At 34.1% G+C, this 18,176-nt stretch overlaps 2 protein-coding genes across 2 annotated transcripts; both read right to left on the reverse strand.

Annotated features, from left to right (window-relative positions):
• Positions 1-7,543: 7,543 nt before the first annotated feature.
• LOC124923918 (uncharacterized mitochondrial protein AtMg00820-like) lies at positions 7,544-7,915 on the reverse strand. Its single transcript, XM_047463922.1, has one exon. The coding sequence runs from the start codon at positions 7,913-7,915 to the stop codon at positions 7,544-7,546; it is 372 nt and encodes a 123-aa protein (XP_047319878.1).
• A 2,893-nt stretch (positions 7,916-10,808) lies between these two features.
• LOC124923928 (subtilisin-like protease SBT4.6) lies at positions 10,809-16,630 on the reverse strand. Its single transcript, XM_047463933.1, has 8 exons — positions 16,498-16,630; positions 14,093-14,339; positions 13,497-13,986; positions 12,490-12,584; positions 12,037-12,379; positions 11,699-11,891; positions 11,519-11,621; positions 10,809-10,854 (listed from the first exon to the last, which is right to left on the reverse strand). The coding sequence occupies exons 1-8, from the start codon at positions 16,628-16,630 to the stop codon at positions 10,809-10,811; spliced, it is 1,650 nt and encodes a 549-aa protein (XP_047319889.1).
• Positions 16,631-18,176: the final 1,546 nt, after the last annotated feature.

The following is an 18,176-nucleotide window of genomic DNA, read 5'->3' on the forward strand; positions in this document are numbered from 1 at the left end:
TGGCACTACGCCAAGAAATGGCTCCTCCAGCCAATGTATAAACACAGCCAGATGTAGATCTTCTATGTCTGGGCAATCTACAAAATCGGAGTCAGAATACCCAACGATCTCCAAATGGTCTGACCTCCTTTATGTGAGCATATAATCATTTGTTTTCTTTAGGTATCTCATCACCCTTTTAGCTTCTTTCCAGTGATCCATTCCAGGATTATTGAGATATCTGCCTAACACACCAACTATGAACGCAATATCCGGACGCGTACATACTTGTGCATACATAAGACTTTTAACTGCAGAAGCATATGGAATCTTTTGCATTTCCTGGATGTCTAAACTTGATTTTAGACATTGATTTAAACTGAATTTGTCTCCTTTGACAACTGGGGTATTTCCTGGTTTGCAATTCTGCATGCCAAATCGTTCAAGCACTTTATCGATATAGCTCCTTTAAGATAACTCAAGAATATACTGAGATCTTTCACGGTATATTTGGATCCCTAATACAAAAGATGCTTCAAAAGATCTTTCATTTCAAAGTTATTCGAAAGAAATTTCTTAGTTTCGTACAAGAAGCTCATATCATTTGTGGCAAGCTGAATGTCATCCACATACAAAACCAAAACAATAAATTTACTCCCACTAAACTTTTGATAAACACAATAATCAACTACATTCATTTCAAAACCGTATGAAAGAATTATTTGATGAAATTTGTGATACCACTGGCGAGACGCTTGTTTTAGTCCATTGATAGATTTTCTTAATTTACAAACCATTTGTTTCGGGTCATCGACCTCAAAACTTTCAGGTTGTACCATATAGATTGTTTCATCAATGTCACCATTCAGAAACGCTGTCTTTACATCCATCTGATGAAGCTCCAAATCAAAATGTGCCACTAGAGCCATGATTGCCCTAAAAGAGTCTTTCGAAGAAACCGGAGAGAAAGTCTCTTTATAGTCAATTCCCTTTTTCTGAGTATAACCTTTAGTTACAAGACGTGCTTTATACCTCTCCACATTACCATTAGCATCCCGTTTGGTTTTAAAAATCAATTTACAACGTACGGGTTTTGCACCTTCTAGCAATAAGACAAGTTCCCAAACCTTATTGTCTTGCATTGATTTATACTCATCACGCATTGCTTCGATCCATTTATCCGAATTAGGACCCTTCATGGCATGACAAAAGTTGATAGGATCATCCTCAGTCATGCCACCATTGTCCTCATTTTCTTGAAGAATTGTCACATAATCATTCGGAATGGCATTTCTCCGTTCTCTAGTGGATCTACGTAATAATGTTGGCTCTTGAACAATATGTTTTTGAGTTTCTTGAGTTTTTTCTTCAGCTACAACTTGGTATTCCCGTTCAATTTGAATGGGTTCCTCAATTGTATCTTGAAACTGTATGGGAGTCGGAATGACTAATCCTTCTTGAGGTGTCAGGTCAATCACTTTGGTGATTTCTTGATCCTCTAAAGAAAAGTCTAAAACTGTATTTCTCCCCCCAAACTCAACATTCTCAAAGAACGTGACAGTACCCGTCTCAAAAATGTTTCTTGATGTGGGATCATAAAAATTATACCCATTTGACCGTTCCGAGTAACCAATAAAGTGACTACTCACCGTACGAGATACTAGCTTTGGTTCATTTGGCATATAACGCCTTGCCTCAGCTGAACATCCCCACACCCTAAAATGACGTAAGCTGGGTTTACGCCCAGTCCAGAGTTCATAAGGTGTTTTGATTGTTGCCTTAGTCGGTACTCGATTAAGAATGTAGACTGCAGTTTTCAATGTTTCCCCCCAAAAAGATTTTGGCAAAGTAGTTTGACATATCATACTTCGAACCTTATCTTTTAATGTGCGATTACGTCTCTCTGCAACACCATTCATGCTAGAATAACCCGGCATGGTGTATTGAGGGACTATTCCACACTCTTTAAGGAAGTCAGTAAAAGGACCTGGACGTTGTTCACCCGATCCATCATTTCTACCGTAATATTCACCTCCACGGTCAGATCTGATGATCTTAATGCGTTTGTTGAGTTGATTTTCAACTTCAACCTTAAATGCTTTGAACATGTCCACTGCCTCAGATTTTTCTCTTATGAGGTAAAGATAGCCATATCGAGAATAATCATCTTTGAATGATACAAAGTATTGTTGACCATTCCACGAAGGTGTGGAAAATGGCCCACAAATGTCTGTAGGTATCAACTCTAAGACTTCTGTAGCTCGATAAGCACATGTCCTCTTCACTTTGGTCTGTTTACCTTTAATTCAGTTAACACAAACCTCAATATCCGAAAAAACTATGGAATCAAGGATTCCATCCTTAACGAGTCTTTCAACTCGATTTTTTGAAATATGACCTAAACGTTTGTGCCATAATAAACTTGAATTATTTAATTTTCGCTTAGTACCTCTCGTTTGCACATTTAGGGTTTCATGATATGAAGTTAAAGTGTCAAGCATGTATAAAAATATCATTCAACATAAAAGTACCAAAACCAATCAAATTTGAATTCAAAGACAATGTAACTTCATTGTTTCCAAACGAACAATAATAACCGAATTTGTCCAAATAAGAAACAGAAACCAAATTCCGTCTAAATGACGGTATAATAAAAGTGTCTTTTAATTCAAGAAAATGTTGAGTACTTAGCAACAATTTAAAATTGCCAACTGCTTCCACTTCGACCGATTCCCCATTTCCAAAGTAAATGCGTCTTTCAGCATCAATTGGGCTTCGGTCGCTTACGCAACCCTACATTGAAACACTGATGTTAGTAGTTGAACCAGAGTCTAACCACCAAGTGTTTCGAGGCACTAAAGCTAGATTAACTTCAGAACAAACCAAAGTAAGAACAGTACCTTTCTTCACACACCAATTGTGATAGCTGGCACAATCCTTCTTTTCATGTCTAGTCTTCTTGCAAAAGAAGCAAGATTTCTCCATAGGACGAGCCTGAGGAGCTGGGACTGAAGCCTTAGCAGTCTCAATCTTCACGGCCTTAAACTTTCTTTTATTGCCGCCGACATATTTCGAGGTTCCAATCATATGTACCTCCTCAGTCCTTTTGTGCTTCATTCTTTCTTCCTCTTCAACACAATGAGAAATGAGTTCATTAAGAGTCCATTTCTCCTTTTGATAGTTATAACTAACTTTGAACTGATTGTATTGAGCAAGAAGTGAGAGCAGGACCAATAGGACTAACATGTCCTCTGAAAGGTCTAACTTGAGTGCTCTCAGTTTTGAAGCGACATTGGACATATTAAGGATGTACTCCCTTATGTTCCCCTTCTCAAGATACCTCATGGTAATGAGTGACTTAAGAAAAGTAATTATTTCCTCCTTATCGCTTTTAGAAAAGCGTTTTTCTATCTCGATGAGAAATTCTTCAGCCTTAGTGTTATCATCAGATATCGTATCCCGAAATATTTCTGGAATGCTTTTCTTTATGATCATCAGACTTAAACGATTAGACCTTTCCCACTTCTCAAACATCTGCCTTTGATCAGCAGTGCTTACATCCGTAAAGGAGCGGGTTGGTCTATCCTTAATGCTAAGTCCAGATCCATACAGCCCAAATGAATCAAAATGGATTCTTTCCAGTTCTTAAAGTTGTCCTCCGATAAAATGGGGACTGGATAGTTAGCAGATATCAAAGAACCAGATCCTAAAGTTAACAAAAAATATAAACACTCACATTATTACAAATATTTAAATAATAAACAAATTATGGTTAATCCCATCGCAAGATACCAAACACAACATTAAAACCAAATCTTTGGATAATAATTTTAATTGTAAGCGGTACTCTTGTTGCAATAATAAAATCTTGACAATAAATTCTGTAAAACTAATAAATTTATCTTTAGATAAAAGTATAATCCACATGAAAACTGTATAACTGTCACAGATTTATTACCACGAGTATGTTTATATTTCTGCCAAGTATTGATCAACCTTTGGGTTAATCAATAAACGCATGAAATAAAAAAATATATAACCATCCTTAAGAATTTAAATAAAACGATTACGAAATAGAGGTCACTTTGGTGACATCTGAAGATGAAATTATTTTATTTAAATGGAATAAATATTAGAATATTAATATTATTATCTAATTTAATAAAACAGATTCTAATAATTCATTTCTTAGCCGTTAATATTATTTAATATAATATAAATTCGTTATTGATGATAATAAAAAATTATTATATTATCAATTCCTTATTTATTTAATAATAATAATAAATATTATATTATGAATTCCTTATTTATTTTATTTTCTTAATATAGAATATTATTTCTTTATTTATCTTGTAGTTTAATAGTAATGATAATAAAATAAAATAATATATTTTATTTATTATTAATTAAAAATAAATAAATAAACAAATCCAAATTCAAATACGATCATTATAAATTATCGATTCATAAATAGGATAGCTCTGATACCAATTGATAGAAATTTTTATCAGTATCCTAATCATGAATATAGACTATAATTATAACGCATCGGAAACGTACCTGAAGATGATCCCATTGTAGATCCAGATTGATCTATTCTTGAAAGGAACAGCTAGGTCTTTCAAGACTAAGTATTATCCGTTTTCCTCTGATATTGACGGGGGAAATCAAAGGACAAGAAAACAGAGGAGAGTTGAGAGGGAGAAGGCTTTAGAGTTCTTCTTTTAATCTCCCTCTCCTGTTTCTTAAATAATACTTGTCTCAGGGACCTAACCCTATTTGAAGCTCATATATTGTTAAAGCCCACAATATAAGAAGGCCCGCCATATTATTAATACTTGTTTTGTCATGTCGCCAAATAAACAAATACTAAACGAGTATTTACAATTATTCATTTCATAATCATTAAACTCATGACTTTAATCTAATAATATGTTCTACATATATATTTAAATCCAAAATCCTACACATATATCATATACAGATTAATTAAATCAAAACTGGACAAACATTATATAAAGTTCTTTTAAAAGGTATTAATCTATTGTCTTACTATGAAGTTTGATTCGGTTAAATCAAATCATCAATCATTATCTTAGAGCTATCTCAATTACATTAGAATAGTATCAATTACAACTAATTGATCACCACAACAATTAAAATAATTATTTGCAAAGGAAACTGCATAGATTTGTGCAGTTTAATAGACAAGAAACTTCAATAACAATTCTTATTGAATATCAAAACAAGAAAGTTGTTCCTGAAAGATAGTATTTCATTTTTACATTTGATGTTCCGCACTTTTCAATCCAATTTTTAAAAAAAAATAATAACAACTATAGTGGGCTTTGAATGTGGCAGAGAACAAATAACTTAATTTACATTTCATGTTTACTGAATTCATTGTCGATAGTGTTACTTACCAATGATATATTTTATCTTGTAATCCTCTTAATAAGTGACAAGAGGCAGTTATTCAATATATATATATATATATATATATATATATATATATTTTGCTTCCATCTCTTCTCAAGTCTCCTACATTATTATTGTTCAAACACAATAGAATAAATGTACTAATGAAATTGTTTTTGGCCTAATGTGAAAAATTAAGACAATTAAACAAAAGATATGCAATATCGATCATTGTTTTATTAATTATTCATGCATTAAATAATAAAACAAAAGAAAAAGTGTAAACTACAAATAATTATTCTCCAAAATTCTAGAGAAAAATGAATTGATATTTCTTCAGTTTGTTTAAACAGTAAATTAAGACCTATCAGATTAACTCCCACTTCTACTTAGTCTATCTAAGTCCAACTACTAGAGCTAGTATTGAAGGAGAAAACTGAAGAGGATTTTTAAGAATTTTTTAACATATTTTTTAGTTTAATCTATTTTCTTTTAGATTTTTTGTGACATGTATTATTAACTCACATTAATTTTTTAACAAAAATTTAGACAAAATAATTTTTTTTAAAACTTTCTATATACGAAGTTTACCGAGATTATATATATATTTAAAAAAATTTAAGTTATCTAAACCAACTCTCATATTTTTAACATATATTATTACCAATTATGTATTCCCTAAGTTTTTAGTGTTTTTGCTAAATTATTTTATAGAAAAACAATTCGGTTACTTTACCAACTATCTAGAGAATGTATTTATGTGTGTTATTACAATTACAAGATTATGAATTTATACAAAAATAAGGGAAACTAAAAGGTTAGAATGTGTAAAGGTTTTAAATACACTTAGTAGATGGAATATGAAACCAAGAGACTAAGTGTGTTGCTCTTTAATGGTATAGTCTTTAATACCTTCCCTCAAACGAAACGGAGAGGCACACACCGTGAGTTTGTTACACAATAAAGCAAATCGGTTTGATGTAAGTTCTTTGGTGAGGATGTCGGCAATTTGATCATCAGTAGGTATGTATCGGATGTAAAGAGCTTTCTGAGCAACACGTTCGCGAACGAAGTGAAAATCAATCTCTATATGTTTCGTACGAGCATGAAAAACTGGATTGGCCGACAGAAATGCAGCACCAATATTGTCACACCATAGAGTGGGAGGTTGAAGTGGGGAGATGCAAAGTTCACGTAGCAAGGATTGGAGCCAGATGAGTTTAGCAGTGGCATGAGCTAGAGCTCGATACTCAGACTCGGTACTAGACCGAGCAACAACTTGTTGTTTCTTTGAATTCCAAGAGATAAGATTGTCACCAAGAAATATGCAGTAGCCAGTTGTGGAGCAACGATCGTCCGGACAACCAGCCCAGTCGGAGTCAGAAAAGGCAGATATATCGAGAGAAGATGATGGACGAATGAGAAGTCCATGATGAGAAGTATGACGAAGGTAGCGGAGTATTCTTTTTACTGCAGACCAATGAGTGGTGGTAGGAGACTACATGAATTGGCATGCACGATTGACAGCAAATGCTAGTTCAGGTCGAGTATGCGTCAAATATTGGAGAGCACCAACAATGTTGCGATACAAAAATGGTTCAGGAAGAGTATCACCATCATGGCGAGATAAAGATGATCCAGAAGAGATTGGAGTATTAAGAAGTTTTGAGTCACTCATATTGGCTCAGATAAGAATGTCATTGATATATTTTGATTGAGAGAGAAAAATGCTGGAGATAGATCGATGAGCTTCAATCCCATGAAAATAGTGTAGTGGACCTAAATCTTTAAGAGGGAAAATGTGGTTAAGTTGAGAGATGATTGAGGAGATGTGAGAGGAAGAGTTACTAGTGAATATAATATCATCCACGTAGACAAGAAATAACGATGTAATTTGTAGAGAGTGGTACATGAATAAAGAAGAATCATTTTTGGATTCATGAAAACCAATGGAAAGAAGAGAAGATTTTAAGGTAGTATACCATTCACGGGGAGCTTGTTTGAGTCCATAGAGTGCTTTGTGAAGTTTGCACACATGATTAGGATAATTAGGATGAGTGAATCCAGGCGGTTGAGACATAAAAACTTCCTTGTGTAGAGTTCCATGTAGAAAGGCATTACTAACATCGAGTTGATGAATAGGTCATTGCCGAGTGACGACAAGTGAGAGGATGGTTCGGATGGTAGTATGTTTGACAACTGGACTGAATGTTTCAAGATAGTCAATGCCTTCTTGTTGATGAAATCCCTTTGCAACTAAACGAGCCTTATGACGTTCAATGGAACCATCGACTCTTTGTTTGATTTTGAAAACCCATTTGCAACCCACGATATTCTGCGAGGATCGAGGAACAAGAGACCACGTATTGTTTTGAATTAGAGCATTAAACTCATTTTCCATGGCAGAACGCCATTGAGTATCTTTATTGGCGGTAGAGAAACATGTAGGTGGAGAGGTGGAGATGGTGGCAATGTTAGAATTGTGAAGGGCACGAGTTTTGGCACGTGTGATCATATGATGAGAGGAACATTCAGGAGCATGTATAATGGTGGTAAGTCCACGTGTGGGAGTAGGAGGGTTGATTGAAGATGAGTTGGTTGATGATGATGGTTGATAGGAGTTTGATGTTGGTGAGTTGATTGGTGAAGATGGATGGTTGGAGTTTGATGATGATGATGAGTGTTCGGATGTTGGAGAAGATGGTACTATAGGGATTTGTGATGTTAAAATTGGGGAGATTGGTGGTGATGAACGTGGCAGAAAAGGAAAGTGCGATATTGGAGAGACTGCTGATGTAGAAAGATTGGTAGATTTTGATAATGTACTTTTAAATGGAAATGTTTGTTCATCAAAAGTGACGTGACGAGAGATATATATTCTGCCAGAAAGAATGTGTAGACAACGATAGCCTTTGTGATTTGGATTATAGCCAAGAAAAATACATTTTAGAGTTCGAAAATCAATTTTGTGAGAGTTATATGATCGTGTGAGCGGAAAGCAAGAACATCCAAAAGTTTTAAGGAATAGATAATTAGGAGGACGATTAAAAAGAATTTCAAAGGGGGGTTGACGAGGCTTACAATTTGAAGGAAGACGACTAATGAGATACGTACTTGTCAGAAACGCATCATCCCAATAAGATAGGGGCATAGAAGCATGAGTAAGAAGGTGAGGCTCATTTCTGTAAGGTGGCGAATCTTGCGTTCAGCAACACCATTTTGTTCACTTATATGAGGGCATGATAGACGATGTTGGATGCCATGAGTTTCAAGATAAGATTTCAGACTTCTATATTCGCCTCCCCAATCAGATTGTAGAGTTTTGATAGATGTGTTGAATTGATTTTTAACAAGTGTCTTAAATTTAATAAAAGTTGGCAAGACATCAAATTTTCTATAGATAGGATATAGCCAAGTAAAGCGGCTGTAGTCATCGATAAAATGGACAAAATATCGAAAACCGTTAGTAGAGAAAAGAGGAGCAGGACCCTAAACGTCAGAATGTATTAATTCTAATGGAGACTTACAACGAGATTGAGAAATAAGAAAAGGAATTTTGTGTGCTTTTCCATATTGACAAGATTCACAAAAACATAATTTATTGTTGCAATAATAGGTAAATGAAAAGAAGGCATAATAAAAGTTGATGTTGATAATGAAGGGTGTCCAAGACGATGATGCCAAGAGTTGGCAGATGAACGAGTTCCAATAAGAGCTTGATGAGTGGGCGGAGGGTTGACGATTGAGTTTAGGCGATATAGCCCATTTTTAAGTGTGCCGCGAAGGAGTTCCCTCTTCGTGACCTGATCCTTGACAATACAATAATTTGGATGAAATTCAAAAAAGATATTATTATCGGTAGAAAATTTGGAAACTCTTAGAAGATTTTTGGTTATTAATGGGACATGCGATATATTACGTAGATGAATGTTTTATTGGAACATGGAATGAATGATTGCCCAATATTAGAAATAGGAAGAGGGTTATCGTCTCCCATTTTAATAGTTTATGTACCATTATATAGAGTTGAGATGCTAAGATTGTCAAGGTTCGTCGTGAGATGGTCAGTAGCACCATAGTCGGGATACCAATCCGAGTCATAAACAGAAGAAGGTGTAGCCATCATAGTAGAGTGTGTCGTTGAATTTTTATTCTGACGACGTCGGCAAGTTTCAATCGAATGACTTGTAAACTTGCAAATATTACAAAACAGACCCGATCGACAAACATTAGCCGCATGACCAAAACGACCACACAATTGACATTGTATTTTATTTTTATTGGGCCCACGAGGCCCACGACCCAAAATAGAAGGCACATTAGTAGAAGGACCCCCTAACCCGATAGTAGAAGCCCGATCGGAGTGTGAAATTTTAGATGAACTTGAAGGCCCATTTATTTGATATCCATTAGAATTCTGGGAGCTCAATCTATTGACAGTTTCATTTTCTGAACTATAATCACTCGGAGAGGAGACCGAACGTCGTGGTCGTTGGAAGTGGGATGGTTTTGCAATCCCTCTCGATCCAAATGCAAGATTAGTAGTTGGAGAGTTAGAGTGGAGTGATTCAAGACGAATCTCATGTGTAAGAAACATTCCTTGGAGGTCTTCGATGGCGATGGGGTCAGTGCGAGTGGTTACCGCTACAGTGAGAGATTCGTATTCAGGACCGAGTCCTCCCAAAGCATAAAGGATGAAATCTTGTTGAGATATGTTTTGCTCAGCACCAGCGAGACTATCGATGATTGATTTTATTTTCTGTAAATATTCGGCCATCGGGAGTGAGCCCTTCTTTACCGTCTGAAGTTGAAGATGAAGCTGCATTAGACGAGCTTCAGATTGAGAGGCGAATGTGCGTTCTAAAGCAGACCAAAGGGCTTTAGATGTAGTGCATGATTCACCAACCACTTGGGCTAGGATGGATTCTGAAAGGGTGGAGAGAAGCCATGAAAGGATTCTCTGATCTTGCTCCTCCCAGATGGTAAAAGCATGATTTGGAGTGAGGACACTAGATCCGTCAGCAGCATCGACTTGGAGAAAAGCTTTAGGGGCAGAATTAGTTCCAGTAACAAATGGATAGAGACCATAACATTTAAGGGTAGGTAAGATTTGAGATTTCCAAATAATAAAGTTTTTGTGATCGAGTTTAATGGATGTGAGATTGTGGAAGAGATGAGTGGTTGAAGCGGAAGAAGATGAAGAAGAGGCCATGGATACAGAGGTTTGTTAAAACCGAATAATGGCTCTGATACCAAGTTAGGAAAGATAAGTAAGCTGTAAGAATGTATTTCTGTGTGTTATTACAATTACAAGAATATGAATTTATACAAAAATAAGGGAAACTAAAAGGTTAGAATGTGTAAAGGTTTTAAATACACTTAGTAGATGGAATATGAAAACCAATAGATTAAGTGGATTGCTCTTTAATGGTATAGTCTTTAATATCCTTACACCTATCACACATATTTCATTTAAGAAATAGAAAAGAAAAACTAGATATAATTTCAATTAATTGTTTAAAAATGAATAAATATAAATAAAATATATGAACCAAATTAAAAGGTTTATTATAAAGCAGTATTATCCTTTTCACAATTCACAAAAACTAACATTCTCTTAAATTTTAGTTAAAAGATACAAAACTAAAATATCTTCTCTTTATTTAAAGGGTATTTTCTTTAATTAAGTATTGATGACCGATACAATAGAATGGGACTTTTGACCCTATGAGTGCCATCAAACCAAATTAATGAACATGAAATATGATCTTGGTTGAGCCATTGTCCATTAACTGTCACAATAAATTGTTTCCTCTCATTGAGTCTAACAAACGAGAGAACACTTGGTTCCACATTGACATAGATTGTATTATCCCCGGTACTAACTTGGGCATGATAAGTGGAGTTTGCATGTCCAACATTTGTCACAATTCTTGTGAACTGGATAGTGAAAGAGGATTTAATGTGCACTAATGTTGTCATTGTTGGGTAGTTGAGATCCTTTACAAGAGTTTTTTTCCCCTTTGAACATTTATGTTTTTTTCCTAACATCTTTCTCAATATTTTATCTCCTTCTGAACCTAGACTGCAAAACATATTGATATATTCATCTATAAACGTCTCATACACAAGTCCAGGATGTACGGCTCTCACTGGGTCAATGTGTCCTGCTCCATATCCAAATTCCGCATCGGCATTATAATTTGTATTCATAGTCCAAGCTGCATGTAAGCCATCCAAACACAAAGAACGGATACATGAATAAATTATATATTATCTTAAAAAGTAATTGAATTACCAGTAGTCATGAGAGATGATTTGATAGCTGAAGGTGACCAATTAGGATGTTTTGATTTCACATAAGCAGCTGCGCCTGTAACATGAGGACACGCCATGGATGTACCGGTTTGAATATCGTAATTGGAAACAAGTTTTCCATCGTCTATAGGACATTCGGCCAATATATCTATCCCCGGTGCAGTTATATCAGGCTATAATGTATGTAAAATATACTTATAAGAACAAGAATAACATATATTATTGGATCCACAATGAACAAAATAACTTTGAACAACAAAATTTCAATAAGGTATAAAAATGCTTCACAAGAATTAATATAAATTTGTATGGGCATACCTTTAAAATTTCTGGTAAAATAGTATTGGGTCCTTTACAGGAGAAAGAACCTACTATTGGAGCATAACTGTGAATAGTCTCACTTTTTAGAATTCGTGCTGATGGAAATTTTGTAGACTTGATGTAAGATTCAATATAATGAAAATCAGGATCATTTAAAGCTGCAGTGGGTAAATAGGTCAATGAACTAGAATCATTTGAACTTCTATTCTTTCGAAGAATAACTCCACTCGCATTGGCAGTCATAGTTGCGAATATTGCATCTGACTTATCAACGTCAGCATCACATACTACAATCTTTCCCTTCACTAAATCAGGGTCAACGCAATCAATTACACATTGCCTGAGATTAATTCAAATTTGACAAAAAAACCAAAAAGAATAAAAGAACATAAATTATTAATGGATAACGACAATGAAAGAAATAAAATGACACAATAAAAATGACTTTACATTGCACTTGATTCGTTACAGTGTCGGGTGATTCCTTTTCCATATACCAATCTCTTGTTATGTCTTCCTGTGGTCAAAAGACTCAATGCAACGCTCTACTCAACAAAAACATGGATCACATATTAGCTCTGTGCTTAATTAAGTTTTCGATTATGTTAATGAGACTTTCCGTATATTAGAGAAAAATTAAACTAATTATTTCTTTTTAGCTGGAACTTTTTATGTTAATGAGATATAATATTTTTAACCATGCTAATTTCAATCACTAAAAAGCAGTACACATATTTGTTTAGATTGAATTAGAAATATGTGAGTGGTTTAAGCTTGACTATTTGACTAAATATGGCACACATTTACAATATCATATATACAGACAAATATTTTGATAATATATCATAAATATTTTTGAATATCATGTTTAAAAGAATCAATAAATTGTTATTCTTATCAAATTTGTTTGTACTTTATTTATGTGGTATTTAATTTTTTAGTATTTGTGTTGAATCAACTTAAAGAGTGAATAATTCATCAAAAAGAAAAGAAATAACTTAAAGTGTCAATAGAAGTAGTCCAACAAGAAACAAAAGTCACATGATTAATTGACTATATCTATTGTTTAGAGGCCACACCACCTGTTGATTTGAACAGATGACCTAATTAATGTTTGAACTTGCATGGCATATATAACTAATGCTGTTCACTATCCTTAAGATGACCGTGTAAACTAGATATGAGAGTAAGAATATTGGTCTAGTACGGTATATACCACATTTACACATTGGATCATTAATTTTCAAGGGTTGTTGAAACCTCTCAAGACAACTATTGGATCATTTTCTAAACTAAACAATATTTTCCAAATTCCCCTGCTTCTATCTCATTTTTTTATGAAAACAATGTGATTTATAAAATATTATAAGGTTATGTAAGTTATGTCTAGAACTACTATAAAATAATTTAAAATGTGAAAATAGTTCAAATGAATTTATATAGAGACTTATACTTACAATGAGTGTACGCCCATTTCCTAGGATCAACTTATTTATGATTTTTCGGTCGGTACTACTTGCAGCCACAGTGAACAACCATGGTGCATTGCTTACAACAGATTTTAAGATGTTAATACCTGAATTTCCTGCACCTTGTACGGTTAAAATACCTTTCTGCATTGCATGAAAGGAACCAATGGCAATAGCATCTTGACTAATGTTAACGGGAGAAAGATAAGCCATAGAGATCGTGATAATGTCAACACCGTCAGCAATGGCATCATCAAAGGCGGCCATTGTAGCATCATCGTAACAATACTTCTCACCACACACATTGTAAGTAGCAATTCTAGCTGATGGGACACCTCCTCTTGCAGTCCCATTTGCTATGCCAAAAAAGTTTGCATTATGCACTTCCCTTCCGACTGCGGTTGAGGCAGTGTGGGTGCCATGACCTTTTATGTCCCTTGCCGAGTGTCCATCGTAGTATCTCGCTCCAATTAGTTTCCTGGATCACAAGGTCCAAAATACACAAATTTTGTGAAAATGTAAAAAGAAGTGATACCTAAAATAATGAATTTCAAAATCTTATATAGAGAGAAGAATATAAATACTTGTTGCAAGTGAAGTTTTTTCCTCCCTCACAAACACCTTTCCATTTGTTCGGAACATTGCTTAAATTGTGGTCAGATAAACTCTTTACTTCAGGATTTATACCACTGTCAATATGACCGATTATCATGTCACTCTCGACTGATGGATTTCGAGGAATCTCTAAAGATAAACCCATGTAGTCCCAAGATCTTGTCGTTTGAACATTAAGATGCTGCCTTTCAAAAATGGAGACAATCCCTTCTATGTCTATATTTAGAATAGATTTGTAATTAATAATTTTGAATAATTAAACTATAAATATATATATAAATATATAAATATATAAAACTTCAATTGATTTATCAAAAACACCCACATGTATAATTTGTATTTGGAAAATCCATATGGATGTTTTGGGAACTAATAAATTTTAAACTTTTTTAATGCATAATTATAAAATTAAATTTTAGCAATATTTGGAAATTTTTAATATTTACATGTCCGTTCAAAATAATATATATGTATAGAGGTCTTAATTTGAATTTTAGAAAGATTTTATTTAGTATGATATGTTTCAATTATGAAGATCAACACGTACATGACACTAACTTTATTTAACAAAGAAAGAATTTTTTTTTGTATGATATATATAGGAAATAAAGACCTTTTTAAGTTTAGGGTAAACAGAATTATAAAATTTACCTTTCAACTTTATGGCTTCATACGAGTTGAGATAAGCACTAAAGCCATTGAAACTTCTTGAATAACTTTTCATCAATATTTTTTCTGTCATACTGTAACATATAAATTGAACATAATTATGTATTTGTTTTAATTAATAATAACATGATATAATATTTTGAAAAAATATATATGTACAAGAGAATGTTAAAATAATTTAATCAAATCATCCTAAAGAACATTAATTTATGACAAGCCCATCGTTTCAAATTATAATAAAACATGTAACCAAAAAAACATGGACAAACCCTTTACCACAACACCATTATCCAAAATCAATAAAAGATATGAATTATAAATAAGAACAATGAATGTGAAAATAAACTAACTACATACATTTTGTTGTGTCCAAGGGATTTGAGTAGACTAGTATGGTGGGAACGAGCTAAATAATCTCCTTCGGGGAGGCTTCCCATATAAACGATGTAGACCTAGCGACATCATAAAATTTTCACTGAGTAAACACGTATTGAAAAAGACTTGCACTAATCTTGGATTTTTAAGAATAAGATGAGACAAGACTTGCCAATTGAATCTTTATTTTTAGTTTTTAACATGACGGGTAAAAATATTATTATTAAAAAAGGTTCAAATAATTATTTGTATTGTATGTAACTAACTATATGATTGGAAAATTGAGGAAGATGCTTACTTTTCTTTCTTCATCAATTTCTTTATAAGAGAAACAAGTGAACGAGACAATTAAAATGATCAAGAGAGGATACCAAAAATTAAAAAATTTAAATTTTGCCATGGTAGAACTCTTTATCTGTATGTTAGAATAAAAATAATAGGTTCAATATTGGTCTATTTAAATGATTTAAAATAGTTATACATGGACTATTTGCTTTTATTTTTCCAAAATATGAACATTTCATAAATCTACATTGAACCGTTTTACATAATAGCATCAGTTTTCCCAAAACTGCCTATTTAAGTTTATTCATATACTCGGTTATTATTTTGAAATCTTGCTAATTATTGCTATATTTACTATTCTTATAAAAATAAAAATATATATGCAATGAATGCATTAACGTTGATATATATGTCCTAAATAAAATAATGATATTTTGTAATTAATTTATATGTTTAAGCATAAGTAATTTTAATTAATGAGCAAATTAATATTATGTTAAAATATCTCAAAACTTTTGATCTCATTAAAAAATAGCAAAATTAAAATAATTTAAACATCTTCTAATTTATACTTAATTTACATTAAGGGTGATTTGTGACTTAGTTAATTTAGTCTATGTCATCATTCGGATATTTTATATTTGTCAATCATAATAATATTAAATTTAATGATTCATTTTAAATAATGAAAATGGATAAGATTTGGCCACTAATTTGCTTAAAATTAATTATCTATATTATAACTAATTAAAAACAAATCAATTTATATTTATAAGGTTGAATGGTTAAATAGGAGTTCCTCATTGGCAAACTTATTTGAAACTCACCCTTTAGGACTCCTTAAATAAAGTTATACAAAATGAGGTTATGAGTATTTAGAGAAAGAAATTTTCTTTCGAGATTTTTTTTCTCACTTCGGGCACGACCTGCACATCAACGCCGCCGGAGTTTCCGACGTCGGAATAATCTCAAATTTCTCCAGCAGGTGCGTCTCTTTTCCCCTACAATCTGACCGAAGGAATTTCAATTTGGCATGAGGAATAACGAGTTATCGCGATTATAGTTTCTGGATCGAATATTGGATCGTTGTCGGCACGATCGACACGATCGGCACGAACGACACAAATGACACGGATTCTCTCCGCGACCGCGCTTCTACATTGGAAGTCGGCCGCCATCCTCTAGCACCTTCGATCGGTTGTCGTGTGCCCTCTGAACATGTTCTGTTGTGCAAGGAACGGTCGCGGTCATCTTATCCTACCGTCGATCAGAGTATTTCGTCAAAACCCCCTTCTACAGAGACTTGTCGTCGAATTGGCGTCGGTCGCCCTCATCTCCTCACTTTTCGCTTACAGGCTAGTTTGGACCTCGATCGGGACATCAAACCACACCACGAGGTGCGGGTAGGTCTCCATTGAACTTCTTTCTCGCCGTTTGAATCAAGTGTTCGGTCTGGAGGAAGCTTTCGTAGCTATAGACCGTTCCAAAATTGCTTAAACGTCCCTTGTTTGAGCAATTATATTCAAGCCCTTATTCCGGTGCGATTGGTTTCCAATCGCGCTGCTTGCGCCCACCCTTTTTGCTACAGAATTCCAACCTTTGCGGCTCCTTTGAAGTAGGAAATTTGCGCTTGATCTTTCCAATGACTAGTACGCGCCCGTCCAGTGTTGTTACTCGGAAAAGGGGCGTCCTTCAAGTCCTCCCTGATGATCCTAAAAAAGTGCTGGAGGGGCCGTCGACAAGCAACAAGGCTAGGTCTGATAGACGAACTCGTAGGTCTCTTAAAAATCATAGGATGTAGAAGCCAAAAATCATGGATGAAGTTCTAAAAAATGGAAAAGATGCACCTATTGATTCTATGCCAAATACATCATCGGGTATGAGTTCTTTTCCACATGCTGATGAATTATATGAGAATAGTTCTATTATGGATTCATATTGTAATGATATACACGTTCATAATAGAAATGATAGGACTGAATTAATAGGAAAAGATAGTACTTCATATAGAAGTGATAGGACTTTAATTCTAGACATATATGTTGTTATTGGAATTGCTGCACAGAATGGACGGTTAGGTTCTCCAGTTGGTACCCTAGACCTGACCGGTCATTCTGTTGGGAAATTGGATTTGAAATCTTATTTGGATGAAACTGATGACAATCGGGTTGTTTGTGCTGAAAATTCACTCCCATAGTTGGAAATAATCTGTCAAAAGGGCTTTAAGGTAATGTAGGAAAATGTCATAAATTGTACAGGTTTATCGGATCCTATTGAAAGCTCAATGTTGGGATCTGTTTCTGCATCGGGTGAAAACATTAAGTTGAGATCTATGTCTCTTTTGAATGATCATACTGAAGTTGATATTGGGGTTCTATTGAGGTAATATGAAAGGACTGAATAAGACTGTTGGTCAAAGAATATTACAAGGTTGGGGTTAGTTTCAGAAACAGGAAAAGATCACAGTTTGAGTTATTTAGGTGCAGCAAAAGATTAGAAAATAGAGTTTACCGGTTCTACTAGAGAGGATGCTGAACCGGGCAAAATGGGTCATATTGAAATTGCCTCTACAGAGTTGGAGATATCAGCTGTTCAGAGTCCATTGGATCCAAAGAATGACATAATTTCAGAATCTTGTTCTGCAATGGGAAATCTTGCAAAACTGTAAGTCTTGAGTTCCATTGATGATCATAATGCTAAGTCTACCTTCCCTACTAAGGATCA

This window comes from Impatiens glandulifera, chromosome 1 (genome assembly GCF_907164915.1).
Source record: "Impatiens glandulifera chromosome 1, dImpGla2.1, whole genome shotgun sequence".
Classification (NCBI taxonomy): Eukaryota; Viridiplantae; Streptophyta; class Magnoliopsida; order Ericales; family Balsaminaceae; genus Impatiens; species Impatiens glandulifera.

Bases quoted from the DNA above. Each gene is read 5' to 3' on its own strand.
- LOC124923928 (XM_047463933.1), bottom strand. From the start codon at position 16,630: ATGGCGGCCGACTTCCAATGTAGAAGCGCGGTCGCGGAGAGAATCCGT. The intron at 11,622-11,698 runs GTAATTCAATTA...GCTTACATGCAG, and splicing joins ATCATCTCTCATGACTACTG to CTTGGACTATGAATACAAAT. The intron at 10,855-11,518 runs GTTTATAGATGA...TATGTGTGATAG, and splicing joins CCTGGACTTGTGTATGAGAC to GTGTAAGGATATTAAAGACT.
- LOC124923918 (XM_047463922.1), bottom strand. From the start codon at position 7,915: ATGATCACACGTGCCAAAACTCGTGCCCTTCACAATTCTAACATTGCC.